We start from the raw sequence: 23,842 nt of genomic DNA on the forward strand, positions 1-23,842 counted from the left end.
GTTCAGTAAATATTAAGACTTTGTTAGATTTACACCGAAGTCAGTTCTTCCTTTCCTCTCTTCCTCCCTACCCCCTTTTCTCCCTTCCTTCTTTTATTCCTTCCTTTTTTCCTTGTATGCGATTGTAAATGGTAAAAAGGAATGACATAATGTCTTTTGCAGCAACTTGGATGGAATTAGAGAGCATTATCCTAAGTGAAGTATCTCAGGAATGGAAAAGCAAACACCATAAGTACTCTCCATTAATTGGGAGCTAATCAACGGGCACACAGGGGCACAAAGAGCTATAAAGGTCATAGAAAATCAAGAAGTGAGGAGAAGAGAAGGAGTAAAAACCTACCTAATCGAGTACAATGAACACTATTTAGGTGTTGGGCACACTAAAAGCCTTAGGCATTATAAAATTGCAGTCCCCAACCACCAGGCCTTGGACTGGTAGTAGTGGTCCGTGACCTGTTAGGAACCAGGCTACACAGCAGGAGGTGAGTGGCAGGTGCGAGAATGAAGCTTCATCTGTATTTACAGCCACAGCCCCCAAACCCCCGTCAGTGGAAAAATTGTCTGCTGTGAATCTAGTCCCTGATACCAAAAAGGTTGGGAACCACTGTTATAAAAGGTATGCGTATAACAGAAACATTTGTACTCCTTTAATATTTTGAAATTTAAAAAACAGTAATATATATTTAAATTTGGTGTCCACATGTTCATTGCTAGTATATAGAAATAGAATTGATTTTGGTTTGTTAATTTTATATCCCACAATCTTACTGAACTCATTTATTCTAAATGGTTTTTGTTTAATTTTGTTTTTTCTAGACTATTTAGGATATTCTGTGCAGATAGTTCTTCTGCAAATACCCATAGTTTTATATCTTCGTTTTCCATCTGTGTGCCTTTCATTTCCTTTTCCTGAACTTGCTGCATTGGATAGAATGTCTAGCAGTATGTTGAATAAGAGTACTGAGAACAAGATATCTTTGCCTTGTTTCTTATTTTAGGAAGAAACTGCTGTTACTCTTACCACTAAATATAAAACTTTAGGTTTTTTGTAGATGCTCTGTATTTAGTTGAGGTTGTTTGCCTCTATTCCTATTTTTCTGAGTTTTTATAATGGATGGATGTTGAATTTTGTCAAATGTTTTTTTCCCACAGCAATTGTGATTGTGTGATTTTTCTTCTTTTGCCTGTTAATATTATGATTTTTATATTGATTGATTTTCAAATATTAAACCAGTCTTTCCATGGAATAAATCCTATTTTGTTATGGCATATTTTTTTATATATATCACTCAATTCCATTTGCTAACATTTTGTTAAGGATTTTTATATCTATATTAATGAGAGATATTCATCTATATTTTCTTTTTTTTGTACTTTCTTTGTCTGGTTTTGTTATTGGGGTAATACTAGCTTCATAAATGAATTGGGAAGTGTTTTCTCTTTTTCTATATTGTGGAAGCGATGGTGTAGAATTGGTGTTAAAATATTTCCTTTAAATGTTTGATACAATTCAGTGAAATCATCTGGGCTTAGAAGTTTCATTTTTGAGAGTTTTAAAATTACTATTTCAGTATCCTTAATAGTTATAGGGCTTTAAAAATTATTTATTTCATATTGGGAAAGTTGTAAGTTTGTCTTTTTTGAAGAATTGATCCATTTCATCTAAATTGTTCAACTTATGAGTGTAGAGTTCTTCATAGTACTCTCTTTATTATCCTTTGATGTCTGCAGGATCTATATTTATATCCTCTGTTTCATTCCTGATGTGGGTTATTTGAATGTTCTCTCTCTTTTATTTGCTAAGTCATCCTAGAGGACTGTCAATTTTATTGGTCTTTTTGAAGAACCATCTCTTGCAATTTTTTGATTTTTGCTCCTACCTTTATTTTTCTCTCATTCTTCCTGCTTTGGGATTATTATTATTATTGTTGTTGGTTCTTCATGTGGGACCTTAGATTATATTACTGAATTGAGACTTTTCCTGCTTTCTCATATATGTGTTTAGTACTATAAATTTCCCTCTCAGCACTGCTTCATTTCTGTCCCACAAATTTTTATGCTGTATTTTCATTTTCAGAATTTTGGGGTTTTTTAGACAGGGTCTTGCTCTGTCACCCAGGCTAGGGTTCAGTGGTACTATCATAGCTCACTGCATCCTCAAACTCTTAGGCTCAAGCAATCCTCCTGCCTCAGCCTCCTGAGTAGCTGGGATTATATGCACATGTCAGCTAATTTTTTAAAAAAATTTTGCAGAGAGACAGGGTCTTGCTATATTGCTCAGGCTGGTCTGAAACTCCTGGCCTTAGGCTATCCTCCCACCTTAGCCTCCCAAAGTGCTAAGATTATAGGCATGAGCCACTGTGCCTGGCTCAAAATATTTAAAAAAAAAATTTCTCTTAACTCTTTCTCTTTGATCCATACATTATTTAGAAGTGTGTTTTTCACTTTTTTTAACCTTTGGATATTTTCTCATTATCCTTCTGTTATTGACTTCTAGTTGGATTCCACAGTGGTTGGAGAAGACACTTTGTATGATTTAAGTTGTTTTAAATTTATTGAGGTTTGTTTATGGATCAGATTATGGTATATTTTGGTATATGCTCCATGGGCACTGGAATAGAGAATGTATTCTGCTGTTGTTGCATATAATGTTGTGTAAATGTCAGTTACATCCTGTTGGCTGGTATCATTAAGTTTGTCTGTATCCTAGGTGATTTTTCTGTCTGTTTATTCTTTCAATTATGGAGAGACATGTATGGAGATCTCCAGCTATAATTGTGGGCATTTCTGTTTCTCCTTTTTGTTTTGTCAGTTTTTTTCTCCCATTTGTTGTTTTGAAGTTATGTCATTAGTGCACACACATTTAGGACTGCTGTGTTTTCTTGGTAGATTGACACTTTTATCATTATGTAATGTCTTCCTTTGTCTCTGGTAATTTTCTTTACTCTGAAGACTTTATCTGATATAAAAGACCACACCTGATTTCTTTGGATTAAGTTTACATGTTGTACCTTTTTCTGTCATTTTACTTTCAAGTTGTCTATATTGTTATATTTGATGTAAGTTTCCTGTAGACAGTTTATACTTGGGTTATTTTTTTGTTTTCAATAGTCTTTATTTTTAGAGAAGTTTTAGGTTCACAGCAAAATTGAGATTTCCCATACACCCTCTGTTGCCACATATGCATAGCCTTCCCCATTATCAATATCCCCCACCGGAGTGGTACATTTATGACAGTTGATGAATCTACATTGACACATCATTATCACCCAAAGTTCATAGTTTACATTAGGGTTTCATCTTGGTGTTGTATATTCTGTGGGTTTGGGTGAATGTATAATGCCATGTATTCATTATAATATCATACAGAGTAGTTTCACCACCCTAAAAATCTGTCCTCCACCTATTTACCTGTACATCCAATCAGCTCCTGGCAACCACTGATCTTTTTACTGTCTCCATAGTTTTACCTTTCCTAGAATGTCATATAGTTGGAATCATATCGTATGTAACTTTTTCAAGTTGACTTAGTAGTATGTATTTAAAGTTCTTATGTTTGTTTATAACTTGATAGCTCATTTCCTTATAGAGCTGAATACTATTCTATTGTCTGGATGCACCACAGTTTATTTATCTATTTACCTAGAAAGGACATCTTAGTTGCTTTCAAGTTTGGACAATTATGAATAAAGCTTCTATAAACATCTATGTGTAGGTTTTGTGTGAATATAAGTTTTCAACTCTTTTAGGTAAATGACAAGGAGAGCAATTGCTGGATTGAATGGTAAGAGTATGTTTAGTTTTATAAGAAAATCCAGCAAAAAATGAGAGTTCTTATTGCTCCACAGCCTAGCCAGCATCTGGTCTTCTGCCAGTGTTCTGGATTTTGGCCATTCCAATGGATATATAATAGTATCTCACTGTTGTTTTAATTTGCATTTCCCTAATGACATATTATCTTGAACATCTTGTCATATGCCTGTTTGTTATATGTATATATCCTTTGGTAAGGTGTCTGTTAAGGTCTTTGGGCCATTTTTACTTGGATTGCTAGTTTTGTTTTTGTTGAATTTTAAACTTCTTTGTATATTTTAAATAACAGTCGTTTATCAGGTACATCTTTTGCAATTATTTTCTCCCAATGTGTGACTTATCTTATTCTTAACATTATCTTTTGCAAGGAAGTCTTTCAACAGATGCTGGCACCTTGATATTGATTTTTCACTTTAATGAAGTCTAATTTGTCACTTCTTTCTTTCATGAGTGGTTCCTTTGTGTTGTATCTTAAAAGTCATTGCCATATCGATCTAGGTTTTCCCCTATGTTATCTTCTAGGAGTTCTGTAGTTTTATATTTTACATTTAGATCTGTGATCCATTTTGAGTTAATTTTTTGAAGGGTGTAAGATCTGTGTCTACTTTTTTTTTTTTTTTTTGCTTGTGGGTGTCCATTTGTTCCAACATCATGTGTTCAAAAAATTATTGGGTCATGTTTTTTCTAATCTACTCTGCCAATCTGCCAATCTCTGTCTTTAAATTATTGTATTTAGACCATTTACACTTAATATAATTATTTATATGTTAGGGTTTAAGTCATTTGATTTCTGATTTGTGTTTGTTTTTCTTTTTTAAATTTTTCTATTTATTTATTTTTTTTTACCTGCCTTCTTATAGGATATTTGTATTTATTTATTTTTTTTTTCTTTTTGAGACAAGGACTTGCCCTGTCATGCAGGCTCCAACACGATGGTATAGCTTACTATGGCCTCCAACTTCTGGGCTCAAACAATAATCCCACCTCAGCCCACTGAGTGGCTAGGACTATAGGTGCACACCACCACACCTGGTTGATTTTTCTATTTTTTTGTAAAGATGGGGTATCACAATGTTACCCAGGCTGGTCTTGGACACTGGGCTTCAAGCAGTCCTCCCACCTTGGCCTCCCAAAGTTCTGGGGTTATAGCTTTGAGCCACTGTACTCAGCCTGAATATTTTTTTAAAAGAATTCATTTGACTTATCCATAGTTTGCCTTGGTAGAACTCTTTGTGCAAATAAATAGCTTATTACTGTCTACTAATGCTGTCATTTTATCATATTGTGTGCAGTGTAGAAACTTCACCTCTCTATATATCCCTTTACCTTCCTCTGTTTATGGTATAATTGCCTTTACTATTTCCTCTATGTTCATTTAGAACCATCTCAGACAGTTTTATAATATTTGATTCAACCATCAAACATAATTTAGAAAACTCAAAAGGAGAAAAAGAAATCTATTTACCCATATTTTTACTTGTATTTTTTTCTCCTTTCTGTCCTATCTTCCTTCTTTTCATGTTTTTGTTCTGTTTATTGAACTTCCTTAAGCTGTTATTTTAAAGATAGATGTGTTGCCATCAAAATAAATCTTTTAGTTACCTTCCTCTGAGAGTATCTTCATTTTCCCTCCATTCTTGCCCAATGTATTTTTATGGATATAGGACTCTGAGTTGACCTTTCTTTCAATACTTGAAAATGATGTGCCACCTCCTAATGATCTCTGTCATTTCTAATGAATAATACTCTGTCATTTGAATTGCTTTTGCCCTTTAGATGTCATTTTTTATTTCTCTGGTTTTAAAGTTCTTTCATTGTCTTTTGTTTTTAGAAATTTGACTATGATCTGTCTCGGTGGGGATTTCTTTGGATTATCTTATTTGGGGATGCCCACTTTTTGAATCCATAGTTCTGTGTCTTTTGTCAAATTTGGGAAGTGTCAGTCTTTATTTCTTCATGTATTTTTTAAACTCCACCCTCTTTCTTCTTTTATCCAGGACTCTAATTATATACTTATTAGATCTTTTGTTGTAATCCCAGAAGTCCCCAACTGTTTTATTTTCCAGTTTATTTTCTTTGCTTTTCACATTGGATAATTTCTATCGTTCTATCTCCCGGTTCACATTCTCAGCCTGTAATTCTTAGTAATGCAGGTTGTATGTGAGAGCAAAAGGTTTTGGAGAATAATTCAGCGCTGACAGAATCAGATCATATTCATGACTATGTGGGATGCGTAATATGGGGACCACAGAATGGAACTGAATTCTCTCAACGTTTGGGTGATGCTGCTACATGTACAATTTTATGTTTTGCTTTTTTCTCCACTTTATATTTTATTTTTCACACGATTATATTCTTTTGAAAATATTTTACTAATTATGTAATATTTCATTTTATGTATAAGCAATAATTTATTACTGGGCAGTTAGCTTATTGATATATAGCCAGCACTGTAAATGACATCATGATCAACATCTTAGTTCTGATATCTGTTTCTTCACGGTCGTTTCTTAGATGTAGAATTACTAGACCAAAAAGTTAATACTTTTAATACTGGTTTTTGTGTTTTTTATTATTTTTTTAGAGACAGGGTCTCACTGTGTTCAGCTAGGCATGATCATAGAAGGGATTGGGCAAAGAGGGTAGGTGATTGTGGGACAGAAACTCAGCCATAACTATTGCATAGATACAAACTTGGACATCCCCTACACTGAGCAATTTATTCCTTACAAGTTCAGCATTTATAATTCCATGACATATTAAGTGGCTCACATATAACAAAAGGTCATTGAAGAAGGCAGGAATTACTTGGAAATTTATGCAAACTACTTAATCACCTGAATTATGAAAATGTTCCTAAGTAATTCTGTTCTTGAATTTGTGATAGGAACATTTTTCTTGGTAATTGGTGTAGTGTGCTTTATGGCACGAGTCACTTCATAGTACTTCTCAGAAGAAGAAATGAGGTTTATGAATGATCTGAATTTGCTTTATTTAGTTCCTCATTATTCCATGTAGAAGAATACATTAGAATACACTCTGCATTGGATGGGAAATGGAATTTTTGCCCAACTACACTGTCATCCAAGAGTATAGTCTATTAAAATAAAGACATTTTTCAGATAAACAAAGATTTCATTACTGACAGCACCTCACTGAAGTATTAATAATTACTGTCAGGTATAGTCCTGGAAGAAATTTTGCAATTATGAGTAAAGCTGCCATGAACATTCATGTACAGGCTTTTCTGTAGATAGAAGCTTTCAAATCATTGGGTAAATCTAGGAATTCAGTTGTTGGATGGTATGGTGACATTAGATTTAGTTTTGCAATAAACCACCAAACTGTCTTCCAAAGTGACTATATCATTTTGCATTCCTACTAACAGCAAATAAGTTTCTGTTGTTCCACATTCTCCCAGCAATTGGTATTGCCATTTTTTTAGATGTTAGTCATTCTGATAGGTGTGTAGTGGTATTGTTTTAATTTGCATTTCCCTGATGACATGTTATGTAGAACATTTTTTCATATACTAATTTGTTATCTGTACACTTTCTTTGGTGAGTTGTCTGTTCATATCTTTTGCCCATTTTTTAGTGAGGTTGTTTGTTTTTATATTGCTGGGTTTTCCCCTATATTTTGAACACAAGTCCTTTATCAGGGATGTATTTTACAAAATTTTCCCCCAATCTGTAGTTTGTCTTTTCATTCTAGTAACAATGCCTTTCATAGAGCAGTTTTTAATTTTAATAAAGTCCAATTTATCTATTTTTTGTTTGTATGGATCATCACACCTCTGGTGTTATACCCAAAACTTTTATCACCAAACCCGTGGTTACATATATTTAATCTTGTCTTTCCTTCTGGCTTTATGGTTTCACATTTTGTAGGCTCATGATACATTTTAATTTAATTTCTGTGATTGGTATAAGATGCATGTCTAGTTTTTTAGGTGTTTATCCTGGTTAGTGTTCACTCAGCTTCCTGGATCTATTATAATTTGCATCTGTCAATAATTTTGGAAAGTTCTCAGCCATTATTATTTCAAATATTTCTTCTTTTCGGATCTCTCTTCTTCTGGTGATTCATTTACACATATTTTATACCTTTGGAAATTGTGTCACAGGTTTAGATAATCTGTTCTTTCTTTCTTTTCTCTTTTTTCATTGTTTTCCCTGTCTGCATTTCAGTTTCAGAAGTTTCCATTGACATATTGTCAAGCTCACTGATTCTTTGCTCACCTGTGTCCAGTCTACTCCTGAGCCCCTCAAAAGCTTGCTCTCTTTTGAGATTTTCAAATGTTTACATTTAACTTATGTTACATTTGTGACAAAATATATCTGAATTGCATACAGCCTTTCTTTAGTTCTGTTTTGATGTTTTTGATTCCTAGTATTCCCTTGTGGTTCTTTCTTAGAGTTTCCATCTTTTTGCTGACATTGCCCAACTGTTTTCTCATGTTGTTTATTTTTCCTTTAGCACCCGTAACATATTTATCCTATTATTTTATTTTATTTTTGATTTTTTTTTTTAAGGCTGGTCAAGTGAAACAATGGGAGTGGGGAAGGAACAAAGGAATCTGTAACTGGTTGTGATCAATTATTTGTAAACACCACTGCACTCGGACCAGTCTTTATTGTATTATTTTAAATTTCTTGTCTTATAATCTCAGTATTTGTGTCATATGTAAATCCTGTTATGATATTTGCTTTGTCTCTTCAGACTGTTTTTTCTTGTCTTTTAGTTGCCTTGTAATTTTTCTGTCATAAACCAGAAATGTTCTTTAAGGTAATAGGAATGAAGGTAAACACACCTCTAGTGTGAGAATTTATGTTAATTTGGCTAGTAGTTGGACTTTATTTAATGCTTGCTTTAATTGCCAGAGGCTTCTAATTCCTCTTGTGTTCTTGTTTTTGTCTCCCCTCTTGACTTTGGGCTTTCTTAGGTTCTCTTCCTCAGAGAGAGTGCAGCTCTTTCAGCTGTAATTCATACTGGGGCCCTGACAGTGTGGTGATGAGTGGGGGTAAGGGGAAGTGTTCTGTAATCCTGTGTTAATCTTAGTCTTTCAGTCGCCTGTGTGGGCTGCGGCCTTCACAAGCGTTTCTCTAGTGGTATAGCCTTTCTCCCCCTTGGGTGAGACAGAAAGGTACAGGGTGCTGGAGTGGGAGACACGCCCTTTCCCCAACAGGGACAAGGCTCTGGGAAAGCCTGGAGAGTGGGCTTTGGTTGTGGAGAAGGCCTTGGGTGACCTGCTTCCCAGTGGTTACTCCTTCCCTCCTTTTGCCAGAGCCACAAGGGGATCTTTCTTGCACATTTGCCATGAGAACCTGGTGGGGTTCCTGGAGATAAATGCCATGAAACTGTAGGGACACCCACCAGACTGTGGCCCTCTGGGGGTTTCTTACTCCCACGTTCACACTCAAGACACCAGAGAATCATCGAGATCACCATTAAGCATCGCTATGACTTGATGGCTCCAGTGGCTTCTGCTTCAAGTAAGCAGAACTTGGCCGTGACTGTCCATTCCCTGTCCCTCCAGATTCCAGTGCAGCGTTTACCCTGTAGCGTCCGTTCCTCCTCTGCCCAAGAAAAGTCATTGATTTTTTCCAGTTCCTTCCGTTTTTTTTCTTGTAAGCATGGGAGTGATTAATTCTAAGTTCTTTACATGTCAGAGCTGAAAAACGATTGAGCTTTGATTAGTTTTTGATTCATACCTACCTTTTTGAGGAACTTGTACTTCCTTAGTCTGAGGATTAGTTGGCCAATTCTAGAAATTTCTCCTTCTGAAACTTTTTTATACACATATTGAACATATTCATTCTACCCTCAAGTCTTTCAAGCATTCATATTTTCCATCTCTTTATCTTTCTGATCTGCATCATAGGTCATTTTGTTGGGTCTGTCTTTAGCTTACTAATAATTATCATTTCTGTTCTTTCTAATCCACTGTTTAACTTATCCATTGACTTTTTATTTCAGTTACTAAATTTTTCATTTTGCAAAGCTCTTTTTGTTTTTTCTAAATATTTTTATTTTAATCCCCAGAGTATCTTATTATTTTAATATGTTTTTGATATATTTAATGCATTTAACCATTTTAAATCTACTTATTCAGTGTTATCTCTCTGATATTTCTCTTTTCTGAATTTTGGGGGGTTTGTTCCTTCTGACTTGGTTTTTCTATCTCTTGCTTATGGAAAATTTTTCACTTTATATATTTTATATTTTGCATGAAGAGGACATAATCATTGTTGTGGTTTCTCAGTAAAAATTTTGTTTTGTTTTGTCTTTTGTTTGTTTTAATTTGCTTGTTCTTATTGCTTCTGTCTGGTGCCTCAATTTTCACTGTCCTGGAACAACTTCTGTGCTACTTCCACGGCTCTCAGAGTTCCCAGGCATTAGGGACTATTTACATTTCAGTTCTTTTTCAGAAAGAATACCCCTCTAATTTGGGGGGAAACATAGTACACTCTTGTTTCTCCACTTTCAGCCCAGACTGAGATAGACAAACTTCCTTTTTGTTTTATTCTGCCACTGGGCTCTTCAAAATCCTCACAGCATGTGGGTGGATGTGGGGTGGGGGTGGCTTCAGCTCCCCCACCTGTGGAAGAGCCTTGTCTCCAGTCCCAGGTAGGTACTGTCCAAGCTCCGTGTGAATGTGACTGGGCCCTGTACTGCCCACCCCCGTCCCCTGCCATAGTGTCAGCTCATGTACGCACAGTGTTCTTTTTAGTTTTCACTCGGATCTTTGTAAGGATTTCTCATGATTTCTTGCAAGCTCAAATTGGCATTTCAAAAGACATTTGTTTGACCTCCTCCTGTGCTTCCAGGTGTTTTGTAGCCCACTGGTATTCAGGTTGTGGGGTCTGCTGTTTTTCTAGAACCAGCAGCAGTCTCCCTGCGTGCACTACCCTGAATACTTAACTAGTGTCTTTGTGCTGTGTTCTCCAGGTCAGCTCTAGCAGTGGCTTCTTTGTTTCATCTCCATGGCAAGGTCTTCCGTAATTGACTTAATCTCCTTGTTTGTTTCCTCTGCACAAACTGTGATTATCTCATGCCTTGCCTTCATGCCAGTAACTCAATTTTTAGCTGTGTCTGTTTTGTTCCTTTCCGTGTCTAATTTATTAACTATGTAATAGCGTTGTTTTGGTTCTCAGGGTATTTATTTAGCTCTTCTTCTCTTTCATTTCATTACGTTATTTTATTATCTTGTTTTTGAAACCAGGTTTAATTGGATCCAAGGCTTTGTTAAGTTATGTAGGATGAAGAATTCATGGGAAGCATGGCCTCCTTGTTTGGCCTTTTTTCCAGCCTATACTTTGCATGTTAGTTGTGACTGTCTGCCTACCTGCCTTCCTTTCTTCCTCTTTTCATTATGTGTGCTATTTTTAAATTTTTTTTTATGTAAGTACATTTATTTATTTCTTCATTCATAACCATACTATGTTCATGAGCTGCCATTCCAAAATCGTTTTCATCTGGCTCTTGCCTTTTGTGTCTACTTGTAATTTTTATTTTCTGTGATGTAATAGTGGTCTGTTATTTTTCATGTCATTCTTTCCTGACTTGTGGCCCAGTTTATTTTTTCTTAATTTATTAAACCAATTCATCTGCATTATTTATAGAAATATTAATATTAGCAACATCAAATAACAGAAAAGAGAAAGTTACTGCTTCTAAACCCTGCTCCTAACTTCCTTTGGAACCCACACTGCACCAGTTCCACTTTCAGGGCTCTGTTTGGATCACCTTATCTCTAGCTCAGGTCTTTAGAGGACTCCAATTTTGATGGGATGTGTTGCAGGTAGCTTTCTGACAGAATTCATTGGAAAAACCTGATATTGAAGCTACCTGAATTTCTATAACTAAGGCATTTGTGGGGGGTCTGGCTGTGCATGCAGTTGTTTGCTTTCAGTCTAGTCAGACTTATTCTGTGTGCTCTATTTGTTATAAATAGTCAAGGAAATGCCTGGAAACTGATTCAATTAGGATGATGGCTTAAGCATAATGGGAGATTTTTTTTGTTTCCATCCAGGGATAGTTCAGGTGAAGCTTGATTTATGGTCTACCCTACCCCTTCTCCATTCCACCTTCTTCCTCTCGCCACCACTTGCCAGCTCTGTTAACTCAAGGTCATTTCCTTCTCTGTCCTAACACCCTTCTCTGCTCTTATATCCACACCCAGGCTTCATTCCTCCTGATTTCAGTCCTTAGTGGTGGATAAGGAGGCCTTTCCCCTTGCAGAAGAAAAGAAAGCCTTCCAGTTGCAATTAAAAGAGCATCCTTGGACTCTTCCTCCCTCCCTGGGAAGGACTGGGTGGCTCTGGAGATGGAGTCCACCCAGCAGGAACCAAATGGATATCAGGCTGGGGGGCTCACTTCCCCAGAAGAGCTCTGAGCACCTGGGCAGTGCACCACGTTCCCTTTACTCTGGCATTGGGCAGGCAGTTTCATAAGAGAAAGAAAAATCAGTTGTCATTGTCTGGATCAAGGACCTAAGCTCGGGAAACCTACCTGCCCCTGTTCACCTGACATTTATTCTTCCCAAAGGAGTCAGCCTGATTTGCCTGGTTTCCAGTTTGTTATTGTGTGTCTTTCCTGGGATTATGTCAGTAAGAAATTATACAATCGACCTGTTGGGAGGGAAAAAAACATATATATATGTCTGATTTTTAAAAATCCCATAAGCCTTACTCTGCATTGTCCCTGAAAACAGTGCTTTAGAGCTATGTAGGATTAACTTTGGCAGTTAAAAATGGAATCAAAGAGTTCAGAATCACTCTGTTTGGGGAGTTCTTGAGGCAGAAGTTTTTGCATGGATTGCAGGTTCTGCCCCATGGGGTTCTTTGCAGCAGTCTTGGCCTTCAGGGTGCAGTGTTTTAAAGGGCCCCGACATAATGTGTTTCTTTTATTTGTCAGAATTTAAAAGTACTGTCAGAGATAAGCATTTATCTGTTAATAGTTCAGCTGTGATCAAGAAGCACCAGAATCTTAGCAAAAGTGAAGTTCCAAACCCTCTGCCAAGGTGGCTAGCTGGTGGAAAGGGGCCGATATCCAAGGCTTGAAGGAACTCAGATCGCACACTCATTTTGAAAAGGTTCACATCTGCACTTTCATACACCATAGAATTACCCTTAACCCATTAAGAACATTAAATGATGACCTGTAGACACTAAATTCACGTAATTTTTAAGCCTCAATTTCAATGAGAACAAAATCAAGCAGTGATTATGTGCCACCCCTAAAAGTAGACAGCTAAACAGATTAGGGGTTGGGTCTCGGCTTCTATACTTAGCTGTGTGACCTAGAGTCCGGGAGCTTTGTTGATTTGTTTTGCAATCGATGTATTTATGCATCCCCTTTCTGCCTTGATTATAAAGGTAAGATATGCTCACAGAAAAGCATTCAAACAGAACAGGAACATGTAAAATTAAATTTTGGAGCTCTCCCATAATCCTCATTATTAAATGAGAAAAATAATAGTACCGACTTTGCCAGGTTATTGTCATGATATTATAAAATGTGTATGTGTGTGACATTGAGAAGAACACAAACTCTGTTTCAGGGTTAGCTGTGTTATTTTCAGATACCACTTACTGATAGCCTCTTGGTAAAGTGCTTGTTCATCTTTTGTCCATTTTTCTTTTGGATTGTTGGCCTTCTGATTTATTTTTAGGAGTTTATTTCTTATTCTAGATGGAAGTCTTTTGTCAAACCTCATATCTCGCTGACTCAGGAGAAACCTCAGTTTATTATTCTGTAAAACTAGGAGAAAAATATGGTTGGTATAAAGATTAAACTAGACAAAAGAAATCATCCTTGTTATAAACTATAGAGTGCTGCACAAATATGAATTTATATTATCCAGTGATTTTCTCTGCAAACAAGACCTTAGACATGGTTAGAGCTATTATAGTGTGTTTGTTTTTCTCAGTAGCTACAAAAAAGCAAAGAGAAAAAAAGTGATGGGAGCTCTGAAAATAATGTTGAATGACACTGCCCGATAACTTCCAAGAGAATAATTGCTTTAGAAATGCAAGACAGCACACTGCATCATCACAACAGTTGTACTCTAAACTGCATGCGTGATGATTCAGAGGGATTGGTTTTAAAAAGCATGCTCACTTAAATAAAAGTGTTCTCTTAACTGAAGTGCTCATATTTAAAAAAAAAAAAATGAGGGTTAGGCCAGTTGACTTTGGGTGCTTGGCCACACTGACCTCCTATGATTCCATGGTGGGCTGTGGATCCCTCCTCTTCCCGGTAGGCCCAGAGGCAGAAGGAAGCATAGGTCCTGTGGGAGAGCTGTGTGTGCCAGCAGCTGCTCGGTGACAGCCACTGGCACTGAGTGACATTTTGCAGATTGTAGGGTGCTGCCCCTTGTCCCACCTGCTCTAGGAGGTGGTTCGGGCGGCTGTTATAATCCCCACTTCACAGGAGAGAACATTGCAACACACAGAAGCTAAGTAAGTGCCTGCTGACTGGGGAGCCACAGTGGGAGCCCCAGGGGTGTTTTGCCTGAATGGACTCTGCTCCTTGGTGCCCTCCTGCCCAGTGGGGGCAGAGCAGGGATAGCTGGGGGACAGCCTGAGGATCTGCAATTACTGAAACCTATTGGTCCTGTGGTGTGGACATTTGTGTCCCCCAACATTCATATGTTGCAATCCTGATCCCCAAGGTGATGGCATTAGGAGGAGATTAGGTCATGAGCATGGAGCCCTCATGAATGACATTAATATCTTTATAAAAGAGCCTCCAGAGGCCTCCCTGGCCCCTTCCACCATGTGAGGACATAGTGAGAAGGCGTCCATGCCACCCAGTGTATGGTATTTCATTATGAGAGTCTCAATGGACCAAGATACAGGGTCTGTGCTGCCTGCTCATCTCCACCCCGGGGTACCTGTGGGATGCTGTTCTTCAGGGGGTGCACCTGGTTATTTATTCAGAGACCCTTGGGCCAGGGTTTGGAAATTTCAGCCCCTCCCCTGAAGGAGTCCCTCTGTCTGACTTGTGTGGCTCCAGCTTGGGAGAGAAGTGACTGTTGAAGGCAGCTTTGTCGGCTGATTCGTGGTTTTAAACAAGCTCAAATGCTGCCTGAGAGGCTGGTGGCTTTGGCATCAGTAGAAGGTGTTTAGGTCTTGGGGTGAGGAACTGGATTTTTTCCCTAGGTAGAGTCTGGGCAATGGAAATGGAGCCCTGTGTGCCTACCCTGGTGCCTACTTGGGAACTACAGTCCCTTCTGTAAACTTTCCAAACTCAGGTCTCTGAGTTCACTTCCCGTGTGCATCTCGACGTGCAAACCCTGAGGTGAGGAAGTTGAATGCAGAGCTGGAATCTCGCCTGGGGTCCTCGGTGCAGAAAACTCCATCGGGAAGCAGGGGACAGAGCTGAGGTTTAGTGAGGGGATTGGGGTGGACTTCTGAGAGACTGGGAAAGGAGAAGGGGAGGAGGAGAGACAGGCTCTGGGCCTGCTTTTGGAGCATCCCCAGTGAGGGGAGGTGGCTTTGCTTGTCAGCTGGCCAGTGTCTTGCAGGAGAGGAGGTGGCCCCTGCAGGCCCATCACTGCCAGGGGCCCACAAGATCCCTTGGAGGCGTAGAGTTTGGGGGTTGGCCAGGAACCGTTTTGCAGATGGGGAAACCGAGGCCTGAACATGCTGCCCCTCACCTGTGGTCACAAGCCAGGGGGTTGGGAGATAGTGATGCCTGGATGGAGCCTTGGCAGGCAGGGCTGGTGGCGGCCAAGGGACAAAGGCTTGGGGCTGGGGTGCACATGGTGGGCGTGAGGGATCCATATACTGTGTGGTATTATAAGTTCAGAAAGTGTGAAAAGGACTCCGCCTCTTGTCACTCTGCTTGAAGTCCGTCTCCCCATGTACCATGTGAGCCTACCCCCCAACACACACACATTCCATTAGTGCAGGAACAATGTTTAGTTGCCGGTGTACATGTCAGACCTGAAACAGGAAGTGCTTCATAAATAATCGTTGAATGAGTAAGGGCTTGTGCACTGCACTAAGGACTCGATGCTTTGTGCAGTGCCGTTGGTGCAGGTGGAGAAGGGGGATCCGATCATACTGGTAGTCAGAAGCCCTGCCTGGAGATGAGTGGAGGAAGAGAGAGAGAGAGAGAATAGGGATAGAAAGCTGCACGCTGGGGGAGGGAAGGAGGAGAGGGACTTCGTCACTGCAGATTGAGAGAGCTGAGTGAGAGACTCAGCTGGTGTGTGCCCTGGGTTGGGCAGGGAGGGAGGAGACCCATCCAGGGAGTGCAGATGGCAGCCCCTTGACTGGTTCTGCAGGCTTTCCTGTCCCTCTGGAGTCTCCCCAGCCTGGCATCACTGCTTTCTCAGGTGGTGGCTGGCTGCTGCTTGTTGATTACACTTTCAAGTGCTGTACTTGGTCCCAAGCTGCCACACACCACCGAGATTCAGTGTCCCTCTGATGAGGTTTGTGTGAGAATGTTGGAAAGAAGAAAGCCTTGTAATTAGATTGGTAGTGAATGAGCTCTCAAAGCACAGAAGCCTCTCTCAGAAGATGAAGACACAAATGCAATTGAAAGAACAAAAGGCACCTGCATGGAACCCTTGCTAATTTTGAGTCCATTAAAAACAACAACTCCTTAATAAGTTGAGGCAGCAGATACATGTCCTGAAGCATTTAACAGTGCTTCCCAATAATGTTGGAGTTTGAACTGGAACGAGAGTACTCCTGCAATTTAAATGAATGGCTCTGTTGGGGATCGTTTGCTCAGTACAGAGTGCAGAGAAATGTTAGCTCTACCACTTTTTCCATTGAAAAGATCCTGGCATGTTTTATTTGGAAAATGGGGTGTATCTTTTATGTAACCAAATTGGCAGCTTCTTCTGGATATAGCCCCTGGCCTGGGGCCGCTGGTGACTTTGTCCCGTGTCCCTCCCCAGGAAGCTCAATCCTCTCTGTGGTCTTTGCCCCACCTGGCCCATCTCACCCCCCATGGTGTCCAACGTGTGAGCAGCTGGGCTGGGACCTTGATGCATCAAAGTGTCCCTGCCAGCAACTTGCACGTTCATCATGGTTTTATTTTAACAAGAGGCAGCATTCGTTTCTCATTCGCTTGGCAGCACACTGACCACACCCCGGCAGATGCCACGTTATTTCTGCCTTTGGGTCTTTTTTTGGAGACTGCCCATCAGTGAACCAGTCCAAGTAGTTCTTACTGTAGGGGCTGGAGGTCCCAGCTTCTGGGCAACTCTTCATGGGGGCATTAATATTTTCCCTGGAGAGGGTGTCGATTGCTGCTTTACAGAGTCCTTTAGGTTGGAATTGAGTATTAAATACGGAATGCCAATATTCTCAGTATATCTATTGCATAAGTCTCGCTCATTTGTCTCCCTGCATGTTGTTTTTTGCAAGGCCCTATTGGGTGTGGCCAGCTGTGATGAAATGCTAGTTGCGTCCCGCTTGGAAAGGACAATTTTGAGTAGACTCTGCTTTCGATGTCCTTTGTCCGACAAACAAAGCCACAGTTGATAAGGCTATCCTGAGCTCCCTGGTTAGCACATGGATGTGGCGCCCTGCTGGATCCTGAACCCAGATATGTGGTTTGGAAATGTGGAACAATGGCCTCTGGAGTCCAAAAAATCCAAGTTTGAAAGGCTCCTTTGTAAAGTCACTTCATCTTTTGGACCCTTAGTTTACTCAGCTGGATAGGATTTACCTTCAAGTGTATTTCAAAAACCTGATGTGCTAACTGGTAGACAGGATGGGAGTAAAGACAGCTCAGACCTGCAGGGACAAGGCTGGAGTACGGCCCATACAGCACCATCAGCCCAGGGCCAGGCAGCTGGACACAGGGCCATCGCCCCTTTCCTGGGGAGGGAAAGCACAAAGTATTTGTATTTGTTTAAAAGTATATACATTTTGGTAATAAACCTGACTTTGAAAAATTGGAATTTGCACCCAGTTTTATGCTTTTGTAACATATATAAATTATAAAAACTACAAAGATAAATCGCTAAATCATTAGCGGGCATCACTTCTGGATGGCAGTGTTTCAGGGTTTTAATTTTTTTCTTTATACTTTTCCATCTTTTGTAAGTGCTCTATAATAAATGTGTCTTACTTCAGAATATATAGAGAAGCTTAACTCCAGGGAAATGCTGCCTGCATGTATTGCAAGCGCTTGGTGCTTTCCAATTTCCACACACAACGGTGATCAGATCCCAACAGTCACAGCCCCACATGAATAATTGTCTCATTCTTTCTTTTGTAAACCTATACACCATATTTATACTGCTGTTTTTCTTTTTTTGTTGTTGTTGTCGTCTTTTTTAAGGATGAGAAGAACCAAGTTTTAACCACCAATATTTGGCTGCAGATGGTAAGTGAAGACAGTGGCAGTCCTTGCCCATGGGTCCACCTGCTCTTGCTTCCAAGCTGTTTGTCCTGGATTTGCAGGGAAAGCAGAGATGCCATGAGAAAAGCCAGGGCTGTGACCCTGACTCCCCACCTGCCAACAATGAATGCTGGGTGTATTGCACTGCAGTCTGCAGGGGTAAATGCATGCTTGTGTTGTATGAGAGGGTGATTTGGGGACATTTCAAAAGCACTTCAGGCAAGACAAGTAAGAAGATGCAGGGCTGCATTTAGATGTACCGTAGCCACAACCTGCACCATACCAGTCAGTCCCCAGGGTTCAGGGGCTAACCCTGCTTTCTGTGCCCTCCAGAGCTACATGTTTGAATCACATGGAGCATTCTTAAGCCAGTGGTCTTCACACTTTGTGCTCTACTGATGCCTGTAAGAATCTTAATGCTGTGTTTTTCATTTGTGGATTTTTAACTTGACATCTAGAATTCTAACCCTAAACTTAATTAATTGCAAGTGATGTTACTTTCATCCAGTTGTAAACATTGACATTAAAAAAAATCAAACTGTCAGTGTCTATTTTAAGTGGACTCTGAATACCATAATATCAATAACTCGATGTCCCTGTCATTCAACTACCATATGAACAAGCCCTTCTTTAAAACGTGGGATATTTTACAGAGTCCCTTTTTCTCTTTGCACCTGTATTTTTATTCCGCTTCCCAGACAAATCTTACCCTAATGTAATATAATTTTATGCTTGAAGGTCTTTTATTAATCACAATGTCTTGGCTTTTCTCTAATGTAAGTATTTGCATAAAAATTATTCCTTTATAGCATAGGTATTAAAAATTTCTTCTGGATTGATTTATGATTGCCATTATTATTGGTACATAATTCATCAATATGACATAAATTTTAAATTTTAATAAATAGTTATTAAACATAAATTTTTTATTGAAAATTCATTTCTTTGCCAAAGGTGAGACTTTGGTGGTTTTTTTTTTTTTTGAGACAGAGTCTCACTTTGTTGCCTGGGCTAAAGTGCCGTGGCATTAGCCTAGCTCACAGCAACCTCAAACTCCTGGGCTCAAGTGATCCTTCTGCCTCAGCCTCCCGAGCAGCTGGGACTATAGGCATGCACCACCATGCCCGGCTAATTTTTTCTATATATTTTTAATTGTCCAGCTAATTTCTTTCTATTTTTAGTAGAGACGGGGTCTCACTCTTGCTCAGGCTGGTCTCGAACTCCTGAGCTCAAACCATCCACTCGCCTCGGCCTCCCAGAGTGCTAGGATTACAGGCGTGAGCCATCACGCCCAGCCAAGACTTTGTTTTAAATTAATTTATGTATCCACAGATAACTCTTTTGTATTACTAGACATGAAAGAATGATACAGTTTTCACCATCAATTCTATAAACTTTTTTTTAGACAGAGTCTTGCTTTGTTGCCCTGAGTAGAATGCAGTGGCATTATCATAGTTCACTGAAACCTCAAACTCCTGGGCTCAAGAGATCCTCTTGCCTCAGCCTCCCGAGTAGCTGGGACTACAGGTACCCGCCACCATGCTCAGCTAATTTTTCTATTTTTAGTAGAACCCGGTCTCACTCTTGCTCAGGCTGGTCTTGGACTTATGAGATCAAGCGATCCTCCTGCTTAGGCCTCCCAAAGTGCTGGGATTACAGGCATGAGACACCGCGGCCAGCTCTATAAATGTTTTTTAATAGTAGCATGGGTAGTTGGTAATGAAAGGCATTTCGTTAAAGCAGTATTATTCAATTCTTGGAACATCTTCCTGATCGTATGGCAAAAATAATATAGCTTTCATCAGATGTATCAGCTGAGAACTTGATTAGCTTCTTCAATTTTGTTGAAAGCCAAAAAATTAAAGAATTAAAACCGAGTTGACCTTTGAAAGTGTTTGCCACCCAATTTGTAAGGTGATTCACACACTGATCATTTGAATGGACCCTTTGTTTGGTTTTTGGGTCAGTATGCCAAGGTAAGAGTCAAGATAAGATAAGACAAACATGCCCTTCTTGTAAAGTGGAATGGGAGGAGTAAAAGGGGCAAAGGATATTCCCAGGTGGATGATTCTTGAGGAGGTAAGTTTTCCTGGGAATACTTGTGGAGCTGACAGATAGAACACGCATCTGCTTGAAGCCATCTGCCGAGTGTCCCAGGGGCACACTTAGCCACGTGTGAGATTGGTTGCAGAACCTTCCCGTAATGGGTGAGGTGGAGCCTTGGGAGTTTCCTCTGCAGGATTTGAAGCACGAGCTTCAGTGAGCACATGCCTCCCCATCATCTGTGCCACCTTCGCCAGCTTCCCTTCTCTGCCTCAGAGGCATACTTTGTGCTCCCCTAGAAGGCCAGCCCTGCCTCCCCTCTAGTGGACAGGCTGTATCCTGGCACCTGCTGCGAGCCTCCCTTTAACAAACTGTCCCCATGGCCTCTAGCATCTAAATAGTGTCTGTGGGTTCCTTTGCATTCTAGCCCCTCCCATAGTCTTTTTCATCTGGATAAATGGTAATTTATCCAGCGTCATCTCTCCCTTCCCTTATTACAGTCTCCTAGCCAGTCTTCTGCCTCAGCCCTTGCTTCCCAGTTGGTCTGTTCTCAACAGAGCAGCCAGGGTGGTCCTAGTGAGATGAAAGGAAGGTTCAGGCACATGCTTCCTTGGTGCAGATCCCTCCTGCTTCCGTGGGCAGCAGGGGAGCTGAGGTCCTTGCAGTGGCCTTCAGTTCCCTCCCTGCCTGCTTTCCTCTCCCATCCTTGCTGTGCTCACTGTCCTCTTGCTGTTATGTGATGCACATGTCACCCGAGCACATGCCCACCTCAGGGCCTTTGCCCTTGCCACTCCCCTGCCTGGAAGGCTCTTTTCCCAAGAACCACTTGATTTGTTCCCTCACTTCTTACTCGCTTTGTTCCTGAAGATCCTTTGTTCTTCTCAGTGAGGCTTCCCTGAGCTAACTGTCCCAAACCTTCCCCTCCTGCCTCCAGCCTTTTCTGTTCCCTTTATCCTGCTGTATTTTTCTCCCAAAGCACTTCCCACCTGACCTATTTTGTATTTACTCATCTGTCTGTTCATGGGCTGGGTCTCTCTCCTCCACTGGAACGTGTGCACTAGGAGGGCAGGGCTGCGGGGGCAGGCGGGGTTTGCTCTCTGCTGTGCCCCCAGCTCCTAGCCTACTGCCTCACCTGGGGCAGCCCTGAATAACTTTTGCTGAATGTGCCAATGAAACAAAAACTCAAGTTAAGCCTAGAAGGGGCTTAGGTAGTATGATGCAAAGCAAAGCCAGCTCCTGCAGCACCGCAGTGAAGTACTGGGTAAGGTAAAGCTCTGGGAAATCCCGGGCTGATGCAGATGTTTCCCTTTTTACTTAGAACTAGATGTTTCCCTGCCCTCTAAGGAACACAGCTGCTGTTGACATTTTTCTTACAGAGAGAAATGCGTGTGATGGGCAGATCTTGCTCCCTGGTGCCTGCCTGCCTTAGCCCTCAGTAAGCCATTGGTCTTCAGCAATGCATATGATTTGGCAAGTTTTTTTTAAAAAAGATGTTGATTCCCAGGAAAAATGTAACTGGATTATTACTTCTGTGTTGAGTTCAGGTACTGCTAAATAAACATCCTTCCTTTGGAGGATGTCACCAGAGACCTCTAAATCTCTTTCAAGCCCCACTTATTTCTAATTAAGACTTACATTTGCAGAAGCATCTGCAGCCTCACTTGTTTGAAAACTCTTTGTCTGATTTACTTATTCAACTCATTTTTTGGAGCAACATGCTTTGTAGAAGGCCTTGAAGTAGGCCAGGAGAGGGGAGCTAGAAATGTATGAGACTAAGCTTCTACTTTTAAGCTATTTACAATCAGGCTGTGTAATTAACACATTAAAAAAGAAGAAGACGAAAGGTTAAAATAGCGAGACTAAGGAGTTCCCCAGATATGTTGCAGGAGGCAGGCTGGTGGTCAGACAGTGGAGGGCACAGGAGGGAGAAATCTCTGCTTTGCAGAAATGGAAGAGGAGGAAACACACAGACTCTTCTGCCGGTGACGATCTGGGAGCACTGGCATTTCTAGGTGTTTCGTCATTAATTAGTACATATTTTCAGGTGCCTACCATATGAAAAGCGTGCTGATTCCCTTGTAGCCTATGCCCTTATAAAGCTGTGTGGTAACGTTCATCTGGAAAGTGGCACCTGTAGATCATGTAGCAGTTGTAACACTGTCTCCCAACTGAAGTTTTAAGGAATCACAAGAATCTTGGGGTTTAAAACAAACCTCAACAGTTATCTAATCAGCACCTGTGCCGCTGTGCCCCCTGCCCTGCCCAGCAGTTCAGTCTGGAACTCCAGTGTTCCTATGTGGCCACAGCACAGACGTGGGGGACTCAGGTGTCATCAAGGGCAGCCTTGGAAGCTGCCCTGGGGCCATCCTCTACCACCATCCATTGATTGCTGTCCTTGAGTTCCCCGGCTGCTGACCAGCCTGGCCTGACCCCGAGTGAGTAACGGACACGCGACAAGTGCAGCTCGATATTGAGGGCTCAAGGGCCAGCGTTCTGAGGGACAGCAGAGACACGGGCAGGAGGCACACGCAGAGCCCAGGGGACGGCTCTCAGCAGTGGAGTTTTCTCCTCCAGAGTCTCGTGTTGCTAATTCCTGTTCTAAAAATCTGAATCCACATAATTCTTTCTCTAAATTGAAAGAATAATTCTTTAAACTCTGAGGTCAATTTCTATATATTTAAAATGGAAGAGGCAGAAAAGTAAAAATAAATAAATTCTCTTTGACCCACAGATTGTTGGTTTTGTTATTCTTTCTCCCAATTGCCCTTGGTTTTGTAGGACTTTCAGATTATTCAGATAACCTGAAGGAATAGAACATTGCCAACCTCTCTATTTACCTCTCCTCTTCCTAGGGGGAAGCAGTTGGTGTGTTTTCTCTGCAGATTAGTTTTGTCATTTCTGGAGGCTTGTCAGACATAATCTGATTTAAACTATGACAAGAAATGACAGAAGCCATTTCAGTTTCTGAAGCAACATTTGCACCATCCAGAGGCTTACATTTGCTTTTTTAAAAAATCTGCCTTCTCTTACTTTGGAACCTTGACCATTCTTCTAGCTTTAGATTTCCTAGCTTTCCATGTCATTCCATGTCATTCTCTGCTTTTAACCTCCTAATTCTAACTGTGGTACTAACAGCATTCACATCATAGAATCTTAGCTTGTAAACTATATTTATGTCTAAAATGTTTACCTTTTTAATTGCTGCAGTCATTATCACTTCATCCCTGACACAAAGAAATACTACACTTTTTCTGCTCAAGACAAGCCAGCCAGTGGCTTGCGTAGGGCCACGATAGCATCTCAAGGTTAAGAGTGTTGTTTCAATTATTACGTCTCACGGGGAGACGTTTGAGGGGCAAAGGATGGAAGGAAGCCTGCTTTCCTCCTCTGAGATCAAAATAGTTGACAGGAAGAATTTTCAAAAAATCAGCGTGTGTGGCATTTTCTAGTATTAAATATTAATACATGATGTCTTTTCTGACACAACTAATTCTCAATAGCAACTGAGTGCTCAACAATTCAATTCTAACACTGTCTGCCTGGAGTTAGCATCGGGGCTGCCCCCGTTTCAGACACCAGTTGAAAATGGGGTGCCCAGGATGCCCACACTTCT

The 23,842-nt window shown here is 40.4% G+C and overlaps 1 protein-coding gene across 1 annotated transcript in view; it reads left to right on the plus strand.

Annotated features, from left to right (window-relative positions):
- The window catches only part of LOC138381522 (neuronal acetylcholine receptor subunit alpha-7-like), a 106,938-nt gene that overhangs the window by 27,548 nt on the left and 55,548 nt on the right, over positions 1-23,842 (plus strand). The window contains 1 exon segment of the mRNA XM_069465816.1: positions 18,127-18,171. Within this exon segment, the coding sequence (XP_069321917.1) occupies positions 18,127-18,171 (45 nt within the window).

This window comes from Eulemur rufifrons, chromosome 3 (assembly GCF_041146395.1).
Source record: "Eulemur rufifrons isolate Redbay chromosome 3, OSU_ERuf_1, whole genome shotgun sequence".
NCBI lineage: Eukaryota > Metazoa > Chordata > Mammalia > Primates > Lemuridae > Eulemur > Eulemur rufifrons.